At 41.3% G+C, this 21761-nt stretch overlaps 12 protein-coding genes across 12 annotated transcripts; 5 read left to right on the forward strand and 7 right to left on the reverse strand.

Moving 5' to 3' along the window:
* Nucleotides 1-1761: 1761 nt before the first annotated feature.
* On the forward strand, nt 1762-3579 carry DIP5 (dicarboxylic amino acid permease; the record flags this gene model as incomplete). Its single annotated transcript, XM_454683.1, has 1 exon — nt 1762-3579. The coding sequence occupies one exon, from the start codon at nt 1762-1764 to the stop codon at nt 3577-3579; it is 1818 nt and encodes a 605-aa protein (XP_454683.1).
* Nucleotides 3580-4393: 814 nt separating this feature from the next.
* On the reverse strand, nt 4394-6085 carry KLLA0_E16303g (alpha-keto acid decarboxylase family protein; the record flags this gene model as incomplete). Its single annotated transcript, XM_454684.1, has 1 exon — nt 4394-6085. The coding sequence occupies one exon, from the start codon at nt 6083-6085 to the stop codon at nt 4394-4396; it is 1692 nt and encodes a 563-aa protein (XP_454684.1).
* A 1254-nt stretch (nt 6086-7339) lies between these two features.
* On the reverse strand, nt 7340-9838 carry STU2 (Stu2p; the record flags this gene model as incomplete). The annotated part of the gene is made up of 1 exon (XM_454685.1): nt 7340-9838. One exon carries the CDS (start codon nt 9836-9838, stop codon nt 7340-7342), a length of 2499 nt encoding a protein of 832 aa, XP_454685.1.
* Nucleotides 9839-10407: 569 nt separating this feature from the next.
* Nucleotides 10408-10722, forward strand: TRX2 (thioredoxin TRX2; the record flags this gene model as incomplete). Its single annotated transcript, XM_454686.1, has 1 exon — nt 10408-10722. One exon carries the CDS (start codon nt 10408-10410, stop codon nt 10720-10722), a length of 315 nt encoding a protein of 104 aa, XP_454686.1.
* A 67-nt stretch (nt 10723-10789) lies between these two features.
* Nucleotides 10790-11770, reverse strand: SER2 (phosphoserine phosphatase; the record flags this gene model as incomplete). Its single annotated transcript, XM_454687.1, has 1 exon — nt 10790-11770. One exon carries the CDS (start codon nt 11768-11770, stop codon nt 10790-10792), a length of 981 nt encoding a protein of 326 aa, XP_454687.1.
* Nucleotides 11771-12138: 368 nt separating this feature from the next.
* CIR1 (Cir1p) lies at nt 12139-12918 on the forward strand (the record flags this gene model as incomplete). The annotated part of the gene is made up of 1 exon (XM_454688.1): nt 12139-12918. One exon carries the CDS (start codon nt 12139-12141, stop codon nt 12916-12918), a length of 780 nt encoding a protein of 259 aa, XP_454688.1.
* A 117-nt stretch (nt 12919-13035) lies between these two features.
* On the reverse strand, nt 13036-13356 carry KLLA0_E16413g (uncharacterized protein; the record flags this gene model as incomplete). Its single annotated transcript, XM_454689.1, has 1 exon — nt 13036-13356. The coding sequence occupies one exon, from the start codon at nt 13354-13356 to the stop codon at nt 13036-13038; it is 321 nt and encodes a 106-aa protein (XP_454689.1).
* Nucleotides 13357-13592: 236 nt separating this feature from the next.
* Nucleotides 13593-14210, forward strand: MDE1 (methylthioribulose 1-phosphate dehydratase MDE1; the record flags this gene model as incomplete). The annotated part of the gene is made up of 1 exon (XM_454690.1): nt 13593-14210. One exon carries the CDS (start codon nt 13593-13595, stop codon nt 14208-14210), a length of 618 nt encoding a protein of 205 aa, XP_454690.1.
* A 38-nt stretch (nt 14211-14248) lies between these two features.
* On the reverse strand, nt 14249-14539 carry LSM8 (U4/U6-U5 snRNP complex subunit LSM8; the record flags this gene model as incomplete). Its single annotated transcript, XM_454691.1, has 1 exon — nt 14249-14539. The coding sequence occupies one exon, from the start codon at nt 14537-14539 to the stop codon at nt 14249-14251; it is 291 nt and encodes a 96-aa protein (XP_454691.1).
* A 1038-nt stretch (nt 14540-15577) lies between these two features.
* TDA10 (putative ATP-dependent kinase) lies at nt 15578-16450 on the reverse strand (the record flags this gene model as incomplete). Its single annotated transcript, XM_454693.1, has 1 exon — nt 15578-16450. One exon carries the CDS (start codon nt 16448-16450, stop codon nt 15578-15580), a length of 873 nt encoding a protein of 290 aa, XP_454693.1.
* Nucleotides 16451-16846: 396 nt separating this feature from the next.
* Nucleotides 16847-17851, forward strand: TES1 (palmitoyl-CoA hydrolase; the record flags this gene model as incomplete). Its single annotated transcript, XM_454694.1, has 1 exon — nt 16847-17851. One exon carries the CDS (start codon nt 16847-16849, stop codon nt 17849-17851), a length of 1005 nt encoding a protein of 334 aa, XP_454694.1.
* Nucleotides 17852-17968: 117 nt separating this feature from the next.
* On the reverse strand, nt 17969-20812 carry ADE3 (trifunctional formate-tetrahydrofolate ligase/methenyltetrahydrofolate cyclohydrolase/methylenetetrahydrofolate dehydrogenase ADE3; the record flags this gene model as incomplete). The annotated part of the gene is made up of 1 exon (XM_454695.1): nt 17969-20812. The coding sequence occupies one exon, from the start codon at nt 20810-20812 to the stop codon at nt 17969-17971; it is 2844 nt and encodes a 947-aa protein (XP_454695.1).
* Nucleotides 20813-21761: the final 949 nt, after the last annotated feature.

Raw genomic sequence — 21761 nt, forward strand, 5'->3', positions numbered from 1 at the left:
CACGCTTCATTCCCTGAAAATCCAGAGAGGAGGGCGGTTTTGACCAGGGTAACGCCCCTGGTGGATCTGTGGTGTTACCCTAACTCACTGTGTATGTTTTTCCTCTAAACTCTCAAAAAAAGAACACTGTGCTGCGTCGCTGTAACGTGCATTCTTGCAGTACTAACAGCATAACGAGGCGACAACGGTGCGACAACGACGGAATACAACGTTTTGGGGCCCACCTGGAAGTATATGGGTCGGTCATCCCTGATTTCAGCCATTCCATCTCCTCTTTTACCCCAATGGCCGAAGCATCTGTGATCCCCTTTTATATGAGGGCCGACGTATTGTTTCAGCTCATCAGGCAATTCATGGTTCGACGTTTACCGTTACTTGCATAGATGGGTATACCAACAAGAGAACCCACGGTATGCAATCTGCATACCGTGGGTTGCCCACTCCCACAAATATAACCACCAAAAAAATCTGATCAGTGCCACGTGATGCATATATATTTCCCGAGTAGGGTAACCTAAAGCGAGAAATGATGCTCAGTCACGTGATGAGTGCCCTGAAAGCAGCATTATATCAGAGCACTAACCAAATTATAGATTCACGCCGCCATAGTATCAGAATACTACCAACGACATCGAACAACTGTGTACGATAATAAGATCTACACTGCCTGCTTCCAAAATCTTATCTCCTCTTCTCTGCACATCTTATCAGTATGAGTAGTATAAACAGTATAAACATTCTTCAGACAGAAACTACATGAACGGCTGAGCACATGGATCCTGATCTCATCGTAATCAGAAACCTTTCCTGGATAAGAATTTCTTTATCTATCTCCCATCTGTCTTCTAGCAGATTCGTCAAAGGGTCATTTCTACAGGCAGTAGAAGTAAACCCAGCTTTATCTCTGTTTTGTATATTAAATCGATCGCTATTTGATAAGAAAGGCTTTTTAGTCCAGTGACGTTCTACGAAAATATGGTCGCTAGTCATCATTGAAAGACTCAAATGGTACCTATTACCCGGATTCTCGCGTGGAAAACGTGTTGCGTTCGAAAGTGCCGTATGTTTTCCCGAAGTGCCATTCTCGAGGCATCGCCGGTTCCTGAATATAGAATATTCCCTACAGCCCTTTCTTTGTTGCGCCGCATAAGTAATTTTTCCGGTGCAAAGGTTTGGAAGTAAATTCTAGTCTTTGCTTTTTTCCATTTAGTACCCGTTTCTTTTCGAAGTGTTTTGGCTTTTCTTATCCATCCTTTCGCTGTTTGTCTTTCGCCTCGTGATATCAGGTTCTTCCCAGGGCCTGACTGCTGTTCATTATGTTATAGTCATACCCTCAATCGTTTCAGATTGATGACCCTTGCTGATAAGCCTTTCAACCGTGAAGTTTTCCCTGGTATATCAGTCCCCGCTCTGTTTACATATTGGTTTTAGTTCTTTTTTTTTTTTTATTACTTTTAGCATTATCGTCTAATCTCTCCAACCAACATCTATGCATCGCCCAGTATTCATTTGATAACCATACACAATTACTGCGTACGTCGGAATCTCAACCTTCAATTCGTTCCCGTCAAAAGCCAGGTGATGGCGGAGAGTTTAGTTTAGGTGAGGAAAAAGTTGGTTGGTCGCAGATCCTCTCTGTATTTAAACAACAGGGTCTTTCGATTCATTCTTTCCTTTCTATTAATGTTCTTCTTACAATTGTAGTATTAGTAGTGATAATAGCATCAGCAACCAGTAAATCTCACATAGATTAAATCAATTATGGCTGAAAAGGTTTACTTGGACGCACAGTTGTCCAGAGTTGACACAGACGAAGATATCGAAAAGCAACAATTGTTTGGTGATGATAACATAGTAATCGAGAGATCTTCGCAATTATTTTACGATGGTCAATCTGATAGCAAGGTTCATGGTATAACTTCTGGTCATGGTTCGGATGTTAAGAACGTTGTTACTCATACGTCAGAATTCGATGGTAAACATGATGGTATCAGATTGAAGAAAGCTCTAGAGGCTAGACATGTTTCTATGATTGCTATTGGTGGTTCCCTTGGTACTGGTCTTCTTATCGGTACAGGGTCTTCTCTTGCACTTGCAGGACCAGCTGCCATCCTTATCGCTTATGCGTTTGTCGGATTGTTGGTGTTTTTCGTTATGTCTTGTCTTGGTGAAATGGCAGCTTATATCCCTCTAGATGGGTTTACCTCATATTCTACTAGATACGCAGACCCTGCCTTGGGTTTCGCAGTCGGTTACGCATACTTGTTCAAATACTGGATTATCGTTCCTAACCAATTGACCGCTGGTGCTCTTGTCATTCAGTACTGGGTCGATCGTGACAAGGTGAACCCCGGTGTATGGATCACTATTTTATTGGTCGCTATCATTACAATCAATTTCTTGGGTGTTAGATTCTTTGGTGAAATCGAATACTATATCTCTGCAGTGAAGATTACCGTCATGCTGGGTCTTATCATTTTGTTGTTGGTTCTTGCATGTGGTGGTGGTCCAAACCATGAGGTGTTGGGTTTCAAATATTGGAAAAATCCAGGTGCATTCAAAGAATACTCTACTGCCATCACTGGTGCTAAGGGTAGATTCGTGTCGTTCGCTTCGGTTTTCGTGCTAGCCCTTTTCGCTTATTTGGGTACTGAACTATGTGGTATCGTTGTCTCTGAATGTAAGAACCCAAGAAAAGCGGTTCCAAAGGCTATCAAATTGACCATGTACCGTATTATCGTTTTCTACTTGATTTCCATCTTCTTGCTTGGTATGTGCGTGCCATTCAATGATCCATTGTTAATTAGCGCTAAGAGTGCCAAGACATCTGCATCTGCATCGCCATTTGTCGTTGCCATTGTTAACGCAGGTATCCCAGTTTTGCCCCACATCATGAATGCTTGTATTTTGATCTTTGTGTTTTCTGCTGCCAACTCTGATCTTTACGTGGCTTCTAGATCCCTTTACGGTTTGGCAATTGATAACAAGGCTCCAAGAATCTTTGCTAAGACAAACAAACAAGGTGTGCCATACTGGTCATTACTGGTAGGTGTCTTATTTGCATTATTAGCATACATGAACGTTTCTTCCGGTAGTTCTGAAGTTTTCACATATTTCGTCAATTGTGTGTCTATCTTTGGTCTACTAAGTTGGATCTCAATCTTGATCACATATATCAGATTCGACAAAGCTTTCAGGGTTCAAGGTATCGATAAATCAACCTTGGCTTACCAATCGCCTTTGCAACCATATGGAGCTTGGTTCTCCTTATTCTTTTGCATTTTGATCGGTTTGATCAAAAACTTCCCTGCATTCTTAGGTGACACCTTCGACTACAAGTCATTCATCACTGGTTACATTGGTATCCCAACTTACATCATCTCATACATCGGTTACAAATTGTGGTACAAGACCAAGATCATCCCATCCGAAGAAGTTGATCTCGTCTCATTCAAAGAAGCAGTCGATTTGGAAGAAGAAGAAGGTAAAATGTTAGATGAGGAAAGAGCTGCACATCTTGCAGCACACGGAAAGGATCTCAAATGGTGCTACGAAAAGATCTTCGGCTGGGTCATGTGAGGCGGTTCCTGTTTCCTCCCCCCATAAGTATCAGGTAATACAAATCAAATTTGCATATACATTAATAAAAAGAAGCGAATAAAGACTCCTTAATCATATCCGGTTGATACAGGTTCGGCTGTATTCTCCTCGTGTCGCTTAGTTTACATTTCTTTCCCAAGTTTAATTCAATTTCTTCAACAAAGATTTAGAGAGTATACTTGCGCCGTCATCATACTGGCTGCCTTTCCGTTTCATCAATAAATATATGTATTCTCTAATTAATTTTATGCTCATAATATATCGGTTGCACGAGATGGTCATTCCGATGGTTTCAGACTCTAGTTAAAAGAAGAAGCTAGATGCTGATAATATTGATTTCGGATGTTACTGATTGAATATTTTGAGCTATTATAATAATATCAACAAAGAAAATTTTAACGTGGGTTGATTCTTAGGTTTAAAAAGACCCATCGTATATCTCACCAAATATCGGTACCGTATTCGAAGGATAAGGACTAACGACTTAATCTCTAACTTGTGGTAACTAAATTTAGTCCTTTATCTACAATTTCTCTATAGAGCATTCAACAAAGATTGTGGTTTTTATCTATCAAGTATTATTCCATTACTATTAATGTACTTATAAAATTCTGTATATGAAGAGTATCAAGAAAACTGTGACTTCTCCACATCAGTATAGTAAAGCCAACAAAGGGGATACCTTTGCAGTTGTAGCAACTATTGGCGTAAACGTTTCAAATGGGGTAAAAGAAAGAAATAAAGAGTATATCGTTCATATATATCATTTAGAAATCAAATCACTAAAATTCGATTAGTTCTTAGCGTTGGTAGCAGCAGTCAATTGAGCTTGCTTAACCAAGTTAGATGGAGCATCCATAGTTGGCAACATAACTTCGATCAATCTGATTCTGGTGTTGTCTTGGAACTTTTCGTCAGTGGTCAACTTGTTCCATTCACCAGTGGTGGAAACTCTGACAGCTTCGTAGTCCTTGGCACCGAAAGTTGGCAATAATTCCAAGTGTTGCCAGTTTTGGATACAGTTGTATTGAGCGGTTTCACCGTGAATCAATCTTTCAATGGTGTAACCGTCGTTGTTCAATACGAACAAGTATGGCTTCAAGCCCCATCTGATCATGGTGGAGATTTCTTGAACAGTCAATTGCAAAGAACCGTCACCAATGAATAAGATAACTCTCTTCTTTGGATCAATTTCTTCGGCAGCGAAGGCAGCACCCAAGGTAGCACCAGTGGTGAAACCAATGGAACCCCATAAAACTTGAGAGATACCGTATGTGTTGTTTGGGAAATGAGTTTGGTTGATACCGAAGGCAGAGGTACCGGTTTCAGTGATAACAACATCACCTTCTCTCAAGAATTCACCGACTTGAGTCCAGACCCATTCTTGCTTCAATGGAGTGGAGTCAGCGACAGCTTCGTTGTGTTCTGGTTCAGATGGAACTGGAACTGGCTTGTAACCCTTAGCAGCATCGGCAACCTTAGTCAACAATTTTTGTAAAGCGAACTTCATTTGGACACCTGGGAAGGTAGCGCTTCTGATCTTGGTGTAGTCAGAGTGGAATTCGACAATGTTCTTGGTCTTGTAAGAGTAAGAGAAAGAACCAGTGTTGAAATCGGACAATAGAGCACCGACCGATAGAACCAAGTCAGCAGATTCAACGGCTTCCTTGACAGCTGGAGAAGATAGGGTACCGACGTAGACACCACCGAATCTTGGGTGCTTTTCGTCAATGGAACCCTTACCCATTGGGGTAACGAAGGCTGGGAATTGAGTCAAGTCGATCAACTTCTTGGTCTCAGCCTTGGCATCGTGTCTGGAACAACAAGCATCAGCCAAGATAACTGGGTTCTTAGCTTCCTTGATCAGTTGCAAGACGTTTTCGATGACTTCTTCTTCGGCTTCTGGGTCATTTGGCTTCAAGCTCAAATCAATTGGAGTGTCCAACAAAGAAGCTGGGACAGTCAAGTCGACCAAGTTAGCTGGCAAACCCAAGTAGACTGGTCTTTGGGAAACGTAAGTGGTTCTGATACATCTGTCGATTTCAGCTGGGGCAGTGTTGATATCGGTGATCATAGCAGTGGTTTCAGAAATGTTGGAGGACATTCTGTGGAAAACAGTGAAGTCACCGTTACCCAAGGTGTGGTGCAACAACAATTGCTTAGCTTGAGAAGAGACGGATGGAACACCGACAACGTGCAAGACACCAACGTGTTCAGCGTAAGAACCGGCAATACCGTTCAAAGCAGACAATTCACCGACACCGAAGGTGGTGATGATACAGGACATACCCTTTAATCTGGCGTAACCATCAGCAGCGTAAGCAGCGTTCAATTCGTTGGCATTACCAGCCCATCTCATACCTGGGACTTCGTAGATATTGTCCAATAGGGACAAGTTGAAATCACCTGGTAGACCAAAGATGGTTTGAACTTCGACTTGCTTTAATCTTTCGAACAAGTAACGACCTAATGTAATTTCAGACATTGTAATTTAAGTTGGTTTTGAGTTGTAGTTTTATCCTTAATATTAATAGTTAATACTATAATATGTTTGGCTTTAGTGGATGGTTTTTGAGGTAATCAAAAGTATATAATTAAGATTATGATTAAGACATGATGGGAAACTCTAGCCATTACAGATAATCATGCCCATGTATTTATACTTTATCTGAGTTAACTAAAAAAAATAGAAAGGTCATATTCACCACCCAGCCAGCCCTGCCTCTCACCTCACTCTCCCCCCTTAATGGATAATTGACACAAGTGGTACTACTATTCCAACCTTAAGATATTCATGGGCCAATACTACGTATACACCTTAAAAGGTTGAATCTTTTCACAAATATTGCATAATCTATCCCATGGTTCTACATAGCAAATACAGAATATGCAAAATACAGGACACGCACAAGGGCCAGCAATGGTTAGCTAATTTGAATAATTTCCAATACCATGAAATTATCCCACCTTTTACCTTGGTTGACTCTCATTTCCGATTTTCTATACCACAGAAACCGCACCACACGCCCATTTCCCATTTCATCTATTCACTTTCACTACATCTAAAATCTTCCTCTTCCTCTCCCCATGACACTCGTTGTATGGGTACCAAAAGGTAAAAAGAGCTCACATTAGGAAAGGAATAGGACGATGTAGAAGAGACTTACTTACTCGTTGCCCATGGAATTGGGCATTGGCATCGCCAATGCCATTCAACAAGTCGCAATGGAACAGACCGAATTTACTGGAAGCGCAATCCTGTAAAAAGAAATACCTCAGCTGAATTCCAGTTTACACGAATCCCTCACAGAGATAGAGTTGTATTTGTCTGGGATACGGCTTGGAGGATGTCTGCTTTGGCTGTTGTTAAAAATCGCATCAACTGATCCGAGGAATCATCAGTGGGAACGACGTGCATGGAAAAGAAACGTGCTGAGAGTGATGGGCTTAGTTGCCGTTATTTGCATTTTGAAATGCATATAACGGTGTATCTTCCCTCTAGTTGCATATCTGGAATATCTGACGATTTTCGGAGAATTTTGGAGAAAAAGAAACTTTTCGGAAAAACTAGGAGGCTGCACCAGAGATAAGCAGAGAGAAGACGTTGCTATATATTACCCGGGACAATATATGCATTCTAGGTCATGTGACTGGAAGCTTCCCTCTCTGGTTGTCATGTCGGAGTTTGCGCTCAATTCGTCGTTTATACAGGAATCTATTTTGTACATAGTGGATTCTCTTAATCTACGCCGAGATTGTTGAAACCGGACCTGGATTTGGCCCTCATTCTTTCTATACGTGCCTTTAATTGGTTCGTAACTTCTGCAGCTCGTTTCCACGATTCCTCTTGCAACATATGGTTGTTCAAGTTTAGGGAATTGACACGTCTAGGTAGATCGTCGCTACTTTCACTAGGCGATCTGACCCTTTGAGGAGTCGTAGCATTTTTAGTAGATCTCAGAGGTGATAAGGTAGTTGCTGTTAATCTTCCTCTGCTAATGGACGAGGATATGGGTGAATCTGTTGACATGGTATCGGAAGTACCGCCCGTCAGTTTACTCTCTAACTCCTTGATCTTTAAATTCTTAGCGTTCAATTGATCCTTCGAATCCTGCAATTGCCTTTGTAAATTGGAAACGTATGTCTCAGACTCGTTCAAGAGTTTATTTACTTTGGAAAGTTGTAAATTGGATTGATTTAAGTTGGATAAGAGATCGTTGCGCTCCCTTAGCCATTCTTGTCTCTCTTGTCTTAATTTGTTCACTTCATCGTTTAAATGTGACATTCTGTTGGATATGTTTGTCTGTGGTGTGAAATTGCCAGAGAGGCTTGTGTTGGAACTGGTATTAGATTTGGGTTGTGTTGAGGAAGGCAGATCCGTATGGTTCATCATTTGATGAGTAGTTAGAGACCTTGAAGTCAACCTGGACGACTTCGTGTTGCCATTCAAGGCAGAGTTACGTGCCGGTTTCAATGGAGAAGTGGCCAGTCGTTTTGAAGGGATCGTTGAAGACAAGGGTTGGGATCGTACTACTGGTGCCGCTGATCTTAATTGGGTTTGCGGTTGGGTTTGGTGTGGAGGTGGAACCGTTGCCGCCTTGATCTCCACTTTATCAACAAGTTCAAGGATCTTCTTCCTTTTCAAGTTATCGAGCTTGTCCAAATATGTTGATAGTTCTCTTTCATCGAATATCTTAATTAAGATAGCAATACACTTGAAACCCTCATTTCTTGTTGCCTGTTGATTGTCGTTTACAATGGGCTGCAAAGAATTGAGTATCGCTGGCAAATTGGAGAATACCGACGTTCTATGAAGAGTTTCAGTCGGTGTCCAATTGGATAGCAACTCGAAAAGAAATTTCGAGCATACAATTTTTACCTGTGGTACTTTGTTCTTCATGTGTTGTAACACAGACTCGAGACATAGCTCTAATTTATAGTACTTTGAAAGGTTCAGGAGAGCATTGAAAATAGAATCTGCGACGTTTGGTTTTTTCTCCTTTGATCTAGTTAGGAGAGCGTTTAAAGTTTCCAATGCGAATGGGTTATATTCTGATCTTAATGCGGATATTAGTATATCTAAACTGCTGGTAGATATTTGTACTGCTTGTAGGTTTGCATCGGAAGTGATAGTCGAGCAAAATTTGTGAATGATTTCAGAATGATCTTCATTTGATGCTGACAATTTTTTAACCTTGGTTAAAGTCTGATCGTGGAACTCTTCTAAAGCTTCCACTCTATCCTTCCATTTGCTAGACGCCAAACTCTGATAGAAATTATTCGGTAGCTTATCTAATATAGTTTGTACGGGGAACATATCATATGGATCGATTGATTGGTTATCCAGAGCAGCGGCAGACTGGCCGTTATTACCTGCCATTGCTAGATCTCCGTCATGATCCAAGGGTAAATCAGTTGAATTGTTATCACTCTGAGCCGGGACTGCCCATATAAACTGAGACGGTGTTGAAGAAGGCGGTATAGTGCCCTGGTACGATTCAAACAGTTTATCCAGGTCCTTCTGTTGTATGGGCTTCAACTTCCCCAATAGAAGCTCTTGAAGTACAGGTTTATTAAACCATGTATATAGTTGTAAAATCAACTGCATTGACTCATTCCTCACAGATTTATCCGCATGTGAGCAAAGTTTAGGTAAAACTTCCACTAGACCCTGTAACGATTGCATCTTCTCCTGTTGAGAAACGTTCACGAACCCAAACTGCTCTATCAACTTTACATGAACCATTAACGCTGCAGTCAACAGCTTCGGTAATTTTTTGGTCCAAATCGGCGTCAGACAATTGATTGCATTTACGATATTATCATCCAATGACACGACAAGCGAAACGCAGGCCAATGAAGCCTCTTTCGTCGCTGATTTCGAGGAAGTCATACCTTTCTCCACCAGAGCTGGAACCCAGCCCTGAACCAATTGACCCGGCTGACACAAATCTCTGATCTGGGGTACGTCGATCATAAATTTCAACAAACTGTACAAGGCCTTAACGGCAGATTCTTGTGCAACAACATTGGAATCCAATACGTACCCCGTGAAAATCTCAGGTTTCTTCCAATACTTATTAACGCCACTCTCTGCAACTCTAGCAACGGACAGTTTATTGAATGTGCTTTCTAGCTCATTATATCCATGCTGTCTTGCCTTCCAAAGCTTATGAACAAGTCTCTCATCTAGTGACAGAGTCTGAAAAGACGCCGAATCATCCGTAGCGTTATCCATGGGAGATATACACACGCGATACAGCTGGCAGCACCCTGTGTTGACTCACTGACCGTCTATTTTATTCATGTTGTCTCGTCTGTTTGTTTGTTTACTGGTTGATTTTGATTGTTTTTGTTTACAGAAACGATTGATTTCAAGTCATGTGATATATCACGTGACTTTGTTGATATGCTTTGGATCGGGTTTGCAGAAACCTGAATAATGGGAGGGTAGGATCTATTATACACGTACACGCCCCTCCAATCACTCAATCGGCGCTGATGCGTGTTGGTTGAACATTATACAGTCAATTCAAGCCATTCAAAACACCGTTACACGAGTGTTGGCGCTTCCACCTGCTTACAAATGGACGGGTTCTAGCTGATTCCAGCTCTCGATTCCTGATTAGCAAGCAAAAATTTGTCAAAAACTCGATATTTAACCAACATTATTATATAAAGGAAGTAAGATACATTTAAAGGTTATTTAGTTGTCTCTTCGATTGATTATCGGATAATCTGATAACTTTCTATCCTCATCAAATAAGGTACAATTTATCTTTACTATCCCCTCCAATTTCATATATAATGGTCGCTCAACTTACTTCCGCATCCGAATTCGAAAAGGCTTTGACTGACGACAAGTTGGTCGTCGTCGACTTCTTTGCCACCTGGTGTGGTCCATGCAAGATGATTGCCCCAATGTTGGAAAAGTTCGCTAAGGAATACGAGGGTAAAGCTACCTTCTTGAAGGTTGACGTTGATGAGTTGCCAGATGTTGCAAAGAACAACGATGTCAGTGCTATGCCAACCCTAGTTTTCTTCAAGTCCGGTAAGGAAATTTCTAGAGTCCTAGGTGCTAACTTGGCTGCTATCAAGCAAACCATTGCTGCTAACGTGTAAAATTTTTTGTACACTGCTTATAATATACATTTTACTATATATATATCAGAATAAATTCTTTACATTTCTATTCTTTGATCATGGTTTCTATCTCCTTCTCAGTGTGCCCCAGGATGTATAGGACGTCTATCATTGTATCACTGTTTAACTTACATGGGGCTTGTTCTTGGACCTTTGGCTTGGCGTTCCATGCGATTCCGAACCCAGCTGCGGCCATTGCGTTCAAATCATTACCACCATCTCCGACCATGACGGTGGATTCGATCGGAGAATTGTACTGTTCTGCAAGAGCCACCAACGTCTTGGCCTTGCGCACTCCGTCAACTATATCGCCGAGTGCTTCACCGTTCAATTGTTCAGTACCGTCATCCGACACTTCCACACCCAGAGTATTAGCCAATGCAAAATCGAAGTTTAACTTTTCCTTAATGTAGTTAGCAAACGGGATGAACCCACCACTTAACACTGCCAATTTACAACCTTGGGACTTCAACGCCCTCGATAGCTCTGGGACACCCTTGGTGACTCTTAATCTAGGTTTAATTTCATCGTATAAGTGTCTCGTTTGAATTCCCTTCAATAATTTCACACGTTCTCTCAAAGATTGACAGAAATCGATCTCATTATTCATGGCACGGTCCGTGATCAATTTCACTTGAGGTTCCACATCCGCGTATGCGGCAATCATCTCGATGACTTCTTGGTAAATCAAGGTTGAATCCATGTCAAAAACAAACAATTGCTTGTTCTTTCTGAACTCATTGTCCAATTGCACGATGAGGTCTACACCAGAGAACAACGGTTCCACTGTGGAAACGGCACGTTTCAACTCATCTAACCCACCGTCCGCAACTTTCACATAAATATCAACACTCTTGCCTTTGCATAGCCATCTGATACCCTGAGTACCTTTCTCGCTGTTTAATTCGACTTCCTTGCTCGAGGCCTTCAGCTGTTGAATCAGCTCTTGTTCGACTTTCGTCACAGAGATGTTCTCGCAATCAGCACGGTGCGCTATACAAGTAACCACACAGTCAACAACTGACATATTCGTTATTTCTGATTTACCCAGCAGCCCCTAGTAGATACCAAATAAGACACAGAACCCTATTTCAATTCAAATCGTTCTCATTGGCACTTACTTCCATCGATGATTCATTTCGAAAGTTCAAAAAGTTCGCTCGAAAGCTTTTACTTGAACAAACATCGAAATTTTTCACCTGGAAACACACATTTCCCACACACAGAGGGCATTAACGTTGATCATTAGCATCTACCTGTAGACTCTTGAGTTGCTTGAATCACCGCTAGACATATTTTCTGTTAAATCTGTTCTAGCTTCCGTTATTCGTCGCTCCTGAATCGAGACTTATTGACATATTATTCAATTCAAAGAAATAAAGTCACCTCCAAGTCATGTCGTCCAAGCTAAGAATTTTGGTGCCAGTGAAGCGTGTTGTGGATCATGCCATCAGACCTCGTGTCAACAAGCAGTTTACCAACGTTGAGACCAAGAACTTGAAGTTCTCTATCAATCCGTTTGACGATATTGCAGTGGAAGAATCTGTGAAATTGAAGGAAACTCATCCTGATGCCGTCGAATCAATCCATGCCGTTTCCGTTGGCCCACTGAAGGCCCAAGATGTGTTGAGGACAGCTTTAGCCAAAGGTTGTGATTCTTCAACTTTGGTTGAGCATGATTCTACCGAATTGGAGCCATTGGTGATCAGCAAGGTGTTGAAGAAAATTGTTGAAGACAAGAATGCTAACTTGGTTGTGCTCGGAAAGCAAGCCATCGATGATGATAGCAACAACACTGGTCAAATGCTCGCTGGTTTGTTGAACTGGCCACAAGCTACCAACGCTTGTAAAGTAGAATTGTTAGAAGACGGCGCCAGTGTCAGAGTCACCAAGGAAATCGACGGTGGTGAAGAAATCGTGGTCGCAAAATTACCTATGATCATCACCACTGATCTACGTTTGAATACGCCAAGATACGCTACGTTACCAAATTTGATGAAAGCCAAGAAGAAGCCTTTGGAGAAGTTGAAGTTGAAGAAAGATTTTGAAGGGATCAATTTGGACCCCCAATTGAAACTGCTAAAGGTCGAAGAACCTCCAGTCAAGAGTGCTGGTATCAAGGTTTCCTCTGTCGATGAATTGGTCTCAAAGCTAAAGGAAGCCAAACTGGTTTGAACACTACTTCTGGCTTGATTTGAAACATTCGACTTATATAATATTATGAATGATATGTGGTTATTGTATAAAATGTTAACACGTTGTATAAGTTAATATAAGAGTACGAACAATTTCTCAGTTTGCATTATCCTTGTCAGGGGTCCCAAGTTTCCTCATGTCTCGTCTCTTTGGTGCCAAATGTTCGAGTAGTCCCTTTGGTTTCGATGCAAGATACGTCTCCTGGTACCATTTATCGAACGTCTCTTTGCTCTCTTGTCGTTGCCGTATCAATTCCTCGATATCGCTATTAAACTGTATTACTTGCTGCAATTCAGCAGTGTCTGTATCCGGCAGCAACTGAAGGCTGGGCAAAGTTAGCTTCTTCCTCCCCTTGGGCCATTTCTCCGACGATTCAACTCCATGGTATAATACCACTTTCCTTAACTTTGAATCCATTACTTATGATTTGCCTGGTGATGGTGGCGAATAATCTCCAACTATACAATCTGATCTCACCGAAGGCTACTCAACCTGCTATGATACTATTGAAGTCGTCTGATATACTCTCTCTGTACCCTCTGTTCATCAGTTTGTTGCAAACAATATTTAAAACTTGATTCATTCATTTAACTTCATTCTATGGTTGATATTAATTTCAATTAGACACATAATGCCACATGTAGCGACACACAATGAGCGATACCAGTGAAACAATATGTTCCATGTGTCAATTGTTCTACGTGAACAAATGGGTGCTCGGTACAGGTGGTGGTATCGGCATTAAACAGGACAACATCGCATACATATCACCAAGTGGCATTGAGAAAGAACTGTTGGAACCTGAACAAATTGTTAAATACAATATACAGGACGATACTTATCAATGTGGTGCGCCTGGATTGAAACCCTCTGCGTGCACACCGTTATTCCTGGAGCTATTCAAGACGCTGGGTGCCTCGTGCGTCATACACACGCACTCTATCAATGCGGTGCTTTGTTCAATGATATATGAGAAGGAGTTTACCATCAAGGACATTGAACAAATCAAGGCGATACCCAAAGGTGACGGTACCAATTTGAGGAACGTTGATACCCTACGTATTCCAATCATCGATAACGCTCCAGAAGAACAGGATCTCATGCCAGCGTTGAAGCAAATGATTAAGGATTATCCAAATGCATGTGCGGTACTGGTGAAAAGACATGGACTCTTCGTTTGGGGCCCCACGCCAAAGAAAGCCAAGATATACATCGAGTCCATCGATTACCTCTTTGAAGTAGCTCTCAAAATGAAAGAACTCGGTCAATGAAAGGGAGACCAGCAGCTGTGTATAACATTATTTATATTTCATCTGTTAGCCCATCGCTCACTCCAAATGTCTATTTCTTCTTTAAACGGTAACTTATTCTTACACGCTGGGAACTTCTGAAGTTTTGCCAGTTCTTTTTCTTCTGGTATATCATCTATCAGCCCACATAATACCACTTCACTACTCCGTATAATGCATATCTTGCTGTCCTTTAAAAGAATCATGTTTCCCGCATGATCAAACCCTTTCATTTCACCATAGTATGTGTCTCCATCGACATTGACCAACATCACCTTCTTGTCCAAATAATCTTTCAATAGAGCACTCATTGTCCATTCACTGTTCTAGCAAACAAGGGGGCAGTTATGTGGATATCTTCGCTCCGATGGATCGTTATCTTTTCTTCGTTACTATTATAATTTGAAAGTAATGTTTTCTATTTGAAGATTCTCTATTATCAATAACAACAACATCTTCAACAAAGAAGAATCACACATCATAACAGAAGTATACAGGCTTCTACAGCAGTTATCTAGAGTTGTGTTGTGGCTAATATTGTTAGAAGCTCCGAATCACGGTTGAAATGGCGGAAGAGAATGAAAGTGAGACCGATTACGGGTCTTCTCCCTTTAAAAAGATTCCAGACGCCGACAAACAGATCTTAGAATGGACTAGTCGTCTAGAGTTGGAGACTGTGCAGTTGCGGGACACGTCTGAGAGTCTATTCAAGATTATCAAGGAGAACGTGGATGAATTGAGCCATTCGCGAAAGTTATTCCAAGCAGAACTTGACAGTAGAAAAGGTATGGTTTCTATGCACAATGAAAGGAATATCTACTTAGTATAAGGGCATTTACTTAGTTCTATCTACGTGGATTGGTCGTTGATTGATACCCTTTAGGAATGATTCTTTGTAAGAGTCACTACGGTCAGTTTTTACTAACTAGGAAAATAACGGATGAGACTCCGAGAAGTCGCCGTTATTTCTGTGTGTATTTAGATGGTAATCAAGAAACGGGAACGGAGATTGTCTCTGAAGTAAAGTCTCGTTTGGATCAATTAAAGGCATCAAGCGGTGAAAGTTTGCAACTTTTAGCGGATAATATTACGAAGCAGATGGATAAACGACATCGAGAATGGATGGACAGATTTACCATGAATGAAAATGTCATGTTCAATGTCGTGCAACAAATGCAAGACCTCACGGATGCCATCCAGACGTTGCATGAAGATATGAGGTTAGCTAGCAAGAGGCAGGCGTTGCTTGAGAAAAGATTGAGACATGAATCTATCGCTACGCCTGAATCTCAACACCTAAATCAAAACCAGACACAACGACTCAGGGTATTAATCCCCTGGGAAGAAGTTCAAGAGTGCGAAATGAAATGATTGACCACATTTCTGTCGGCATCGATGGCAATGGTAAGATTTGTTTTGCCGAACGCGGTGTTCGGGTCAATGAAGTTTTTATAATATAGTTCATAACAAGGCATATATCTATCAACAAACGCCTTCACTTGCGCATCAGTCATTCCTTCGCCCTGAGATGCTAGCATAGCATGCTCTTGTTGTAACCTCCACCTATATACATTGTTGGTGTCGTCAGTTGCGAACTTGATACCGACAGTATCCAATGACTCATTATTCCATAGCAATTGTCCGTACTCTTTCAACGAACGGTTCACTTGTTTCAGATGTAACAACTGGTGGTTCAACAGTATAGGTGACGAATTTTTCCTTTCCAATTCTGTTTCTGTAATGGCTTGGAACCCAAGGAACCATCCCTCGATGATCACACAGTCCAATGGCAATTCAATATCAATACTGCCAATCCTGTCTCCTTCTCCGTTAAATCTAGACTTGTCATATACGGGCAACTGGATCTTTTTACCATCATGCACTTTGTCTTCATCATTTGCAAGCTCTTTCAATGTCTCTTGCAATGCTTTCAAGTCATGAGTGCCCGGTAACCCCCTTCCATGTAGTAATTTATTCTCTGGGAATGCTGACTGTAACTTCAATTGGTCCTCATGGGTCAGATAAAAATCGTCAATGGATGTCAATGCTGCTCTCACGCCCTTCTTCTTCAACGAACGAAACAATATCTCACTATTATACGACTTACCAGACCCTTGTGGCCCGGAAACCAACACAAACAAAGGACCTTTCCTGTCACCTTGAACTTTCCGTTGTTCCAATTTCTGTTCAACAAACTCCACGCTTAACTCTGCAACGTTCATTTCTATTGCAATCTCTCTTCAAACCCAGCAATCCAATACCATACGGTGGTTTCAGTCTCCAATGGTTGCAGATCTTGCCGGTAGCTGTGTTTGCCTTTAAAGGTTTCGTCTTCAAATTGTTCTCTTAGGCAAGAATTTCGGCGATAATCAATTCATACCTTTAAAGGTTTGATGACTCTCATGAACAAAGCCTTTGAACACACCAAAAAAAGAAGAGAAAAGATACCATACTCCACACCGTTGTGACTTCAAAGAGGGGTATACTGGATTGGTATATATACGGGTAGATACTTAGACCAGTTACCAGTGCTACTTAGGTGTTAAGTAGAGAGAACAAGACAGTTGAAATATCCTACACGACACTGGAGATTTGGAGAAATAAAGTACTAGCTCAGAATGAACAAGCTTCACTCTTTGTTACGGTTACAGCAGGTTAGTCTGACCAGGTATAGAACTGTTAGCAAACCTAAGGCTCCTCCTGGTGGTAGAGGGACGTTTGGCGGGATATTGGTTTCACAATCGCTTTTAGCTTCTTTGCAGACAATTCCGGTAGATTTCAACCCGAGTTCGTTGCATTGTTATTTCCTTATCGGAGGTAACCCAGACCATGATATCGATTACGATGTAGAATCATTACGTTCTGGTAAGAATTTCATTCATAAACAGGTAAAGGCGTACCAGTTTGACAAACTGATATTCATTTCGACGATCTTGTTCTACAGACAACCGGACCCTGATAAGCTACATGCGTTGAATAGACTTGGCAAGTTGCCCAAGTTACCAGATTTCAAGAAATTCCGTGAATCGACACAGTTGTTCGAGAACCAGGTGATGGGCAAGCTGCCCAATTTCAAACGTGTATCAACAGTATTTCAAGGCTCTGATGCCGAGACCAAGAAGCTCCGTGATCGATTCGAAACAGGTACCGTTGATTACCGGTTCCCGGACAACTTCTTTGTTAATGAGTCAGATTCAGATGAGTTGGATTATTACTTACGTGTGCGTGAGAATATACCTGCAAGTGGAGTTCCTGGTTTCTCCCCAAACGCAGATATAAGCCCGGAGAATGATGTTCGTTTTAACTATGTCGCATTTGCGTATCTTTCTGACTCGTACGTTCTATTATCATTGCCATTTTTCCATAATCTTCCAATGTATTCACACAAGTTCAGTGTGTCTTTGGATCATACTATCCATTTCCATCAACTCCCCAAGGTAAACGACTGGATGTTTGCCAAATTGTTCAATCCCAGGTCTCATCATGATAAGCATCTGATCTTAGGGCATTATTACGAGAGAAAGTCCAGGGAATTGGTTGCCACTATCTCACAGGAAGGTTTGGTTGCGTACCCAGAGAAACAGACGATATTGGCCTTATTTAAAGGTGAATCTAAATTATGAATCCGTCTATTACTGTTCATTTTTATTTGTCATTAGAACCGTACGTATTGTTGCTTGTATATTTATTATATATATAGGAAGGTAGGGGCGAACAGAATTAACTTGAACTTTTCCGACTTAGAACATACCGTCAATTTCACCGTCTTCGTTGACTTCAACGTTCATGAAACCACAATGGGTTGGTAGACCTGGAATAGTTTGGATTTCAGCAGCCAAAGCGTATAGATAACCAGCACCGATAGAAGCTCTAACGTCTCTAATTGGGAACTTGAATCCAGTTGGAACACCCTTCAAATTTGCATCGTGAGACAATGAGTATTGAGTCTTGGCAATACAGATCGGTAAGTTGTTGAAGCCTTGTTTAGTGTATAGATCAATCTTGGCTTGAGCTTCTGGTAAAAATTCAACTTCACCTGCACCGTACATTTCTTTAGCAATGGCAGAGATCTTATCTTCCACGGATTGACCTTCCACTTCATACAAGAATTTGAAGTCCTCGTTAGATTGATTGTTAGCCGTGTTGATGATACCTTCGGCCAAGTCAACTGCACCCTTACCACCTTCTTCCCAGTGGTTGGATACAATAGCATCAACAGCACCGGCTTTAATTGATTCTTCTCTGATGACTTCATGTTCGTTGTCAGTGTCTGAGGACATCTTGTTGATGGCAACAACAACTGGTAAATTGTACGCTCTTGCGTTAGAGATATGCTTAGCCAAATTAGCGCAACCCTTTCTCAATAATTCTACATCTTCATTCAAGTATTCTGATGGCAATGGGGCACCAGCCTTAACTTCTGGACCACCACCGTGAACCTTTAAAGCTCTTACAGTGGCCACGATGACCACAACATCAGGCACCAATCCACTGGATCTACACTTAATGTTAATAAATCTTTCACCACCCATGGTGAAATCGAAACCTGCCTCGGTAACGACATAACCCTTTTGAGTTTTCTTCACGTCTTCTGGTAAGTCAGTTGGAACACCAGCCAACTTCAATGCCATTTTATCCGCTAAGACTGAGTTAGCACCGATGGAAATGTTGGCGAATGGACCAGCGTGTACAAACACTGGGGTACCTTCCAAAGTTTGCATAATATTTGGCTTTATAGCATCCTTTAATAGAGCTGTCATGGCACCAGCACATCCAATATCTTCACAAGTGATTGGTTCACCGGATTTGGAAGCAGCAATGACTATTCTACCTAGCCTTTCTCTCATATCTTCCAAAGAGTTGGCAAGGGCAAGAACAGCCATACATTCTGATGCAACTGAGATATCGAAACCGGTATATCTGGTGTGGCCACGTTCTGTTGGGGCTTGGCCGACAGTAATTCCTCTCAAGAATCTGTCATTACAGTCCACAACACGTCGCCAGGTGATAGTTTCAGGGTCTATATCTAATCTTGCAAATCTGGCACTTTCCTCTGCAGACAATTCGTTTGGATCTGTCTTGTTGATTCCAAGCTTCTTTAGTCTTCTTAACATGGTTGGAGTGAACTTTCTGACACCCTTCTTTGCTGGCACCAATCTCTTATACAAAGCTGCATTTGATTGAGTAGATTCATGGAACATTCTGGTATCAATAGCTGCTGCCAACAAATTGTTAGCCATTGAAATAGCATGAATATCACCAGTGACATGCAAGTTGAATTCATCCATTGGAATTACTTGTGAGTAACCACCACCAGCGGCACCACCTTTGATACCGAAAGTTGGACCCATAGACGGTTGACGAACATTAGCGAAAACTTTCTTCTTCAAATGAGCACCTAGAGCTTGAGCCAAACCAACTGTCGTAGTAGATTTACCTTCACCCAATGGAGTAGGTGTGATACCTGTGACAAGAATGTATTTACCGTTTTCCCTGTTTTTCAATCTGTTTAGTAGATCTAACTTGACCTTCGCCTTTGTATCACCGTAAGGTTCCAATTCTGAGGGTAGAATACCAGATTCTGCAGCAATTTGTGTGATTGGTTTTGGTACTTGAGCTCTAGAAATTTCGAAATCAGATGGGACTGGTTTCAAAAGATTTAACTTCAATGGTTCGAAATCGTTACCAGAGTTCAACTGTTTGTCCAAATATCTCTTGGCACTTTCAAAAGTGTTTTGCATCAACATAGCCACAGTCATTGGACCAACACCACCTGGAACAGGGGTGATCAACTTAACGTATGGTTCCGCAGCAGCAAATTCGACATCACCGACATTCCTATAACCGGATTTCCTGGTTTCATCTTTCACGAAATTGGTTCCAACGTCGATTACCACTGCTCCACGCTTGTTATTAGCGAACCATTCACCTCTGATGAATTCAGGTTGTCCAATGGCCACTACAACAATATCTGCTCTACTGATAAACTCTCTCAAATCCTTAGATTTAGAGTGTAGAATAGTCACAGTAGCATCTAAAGAGGTTAGCAAAGTAGCCACTGGAGAACCAACGATATCGGATCTACCAATGACAACTGCTTCAGAGCCAGCAATAGTAACTCCAGATCTTTTCAACAGTTCAATGATACCTCTTGGAGTACAAGGTTGGAAATAAGGAGTACCATTACGCTTGTTCAATTCACCGATATTGACGGGACCGAATCCATCCACGTCTTTACAAGCGGAGACACGTGACGTGATTTTATCCTCGTTTAAATGTGCAGGAAGAGGTAGCTGAACCAAGATCCCGTGCACTGAATCATCGCTATTTTCATCGTCGATCTGACCGAGCAATTCCACTTCGGTGACAGTTTCATCCAAATGGATAAATTTAACATCGATTCCAGCATCTTTAGCAGCCTTTAACTTCATCTTAACATAAGTGTTCGAATCAGGTCTGTTTCCAACTTGGAAAATGGTCAAAGTGGGACGGAAAACTGCATATTTCTCCTTTAAACTAGAGATTTCATCCTTAATCTCATCGCGAATGCCATTGGCAATAGCTTTACCGTCGATGATAGCCATAATTTCCGAATAATGTATGGGTATAGAACCTTGCGTGATGATGCTTCTCGAAAACTTTAAACTGGATTAGAGTTGGATTCTCGAAACAAAAATAGATCACCTCTTGCTGTATATATATATATAGTCAGCCCAGCGATGAATATAACCCCGACACTGACCAATTGAGCTATCAAGCAATTGATGAACACGATAAAGAGACCTGAATGTGAAAGGTAGGGCCATTCCAATGGTTTCTGCATCGTTTAGGTACCATTTGATTCCATTTTCATTTTTCACAGTTCAACAAGTCAAAAAAGGATATTCATGTCACGTGACATGCATGAGAGATACGTTCCAACACCTTGGAACGGTAAGGACGAGCAGTATATGGCTTGTATGTCACTTGAATGCAAGCAAAATACAAGTTACGTATCAAGGGTCTTCTTGTTCACTAGCGGAATGTTTGTATAAGTACCTATGAATCAACTCATATGTATGGCTTCATGTATCTGACTCTGACGCGCGTCACGCGTCAGAGTCAAATCTTCTCTTTCGGACCAAATGATTCCCTCAGAAATTGCTGTACGATACCGGCATTCGGCATTGTTTTTTTGACTGGGAAAACGTATCACGTGAATATCACGTGAATAAAGGCTGTTTCCTGAATTCTGAGTCTCTGTAGTTAAGACACTTGTGATAGAATGATTACTTTCAGGTTGGAAAGATGAAAGAGTGATAGAATGGTTCATTCAAATGCTACATACTCCGATGTACCACCAATACAGTTAGTGATATATTATATGGGACAGTGTTTTCAAAGCGCACAACTGAGTCTTTTACCCAATAACAGCACATTTCCAGACTCACATCACGTGACTGAATTGTCACATTCACTCATTTATATATAACGGGAAAATGAATTGAATGGGAATTGAACTGAACAGTAACAGCAGGTGACAATTTAACTACA

The sequence above is a fragment of the Kluyveromyces lactis genome (assembly GCF_000002515.2).
Source record: "Kluyveromyces lactis strain NRRL Y-1140 chromosome E complete sequence".
Lineage (NCBI taxonomy): Eukaryota > Fungi > Ascomycota > Saccharomycetes > Saccharomycetales > Saccharomycetaceae > Kluyveromyces > Kluyveromyces lactis.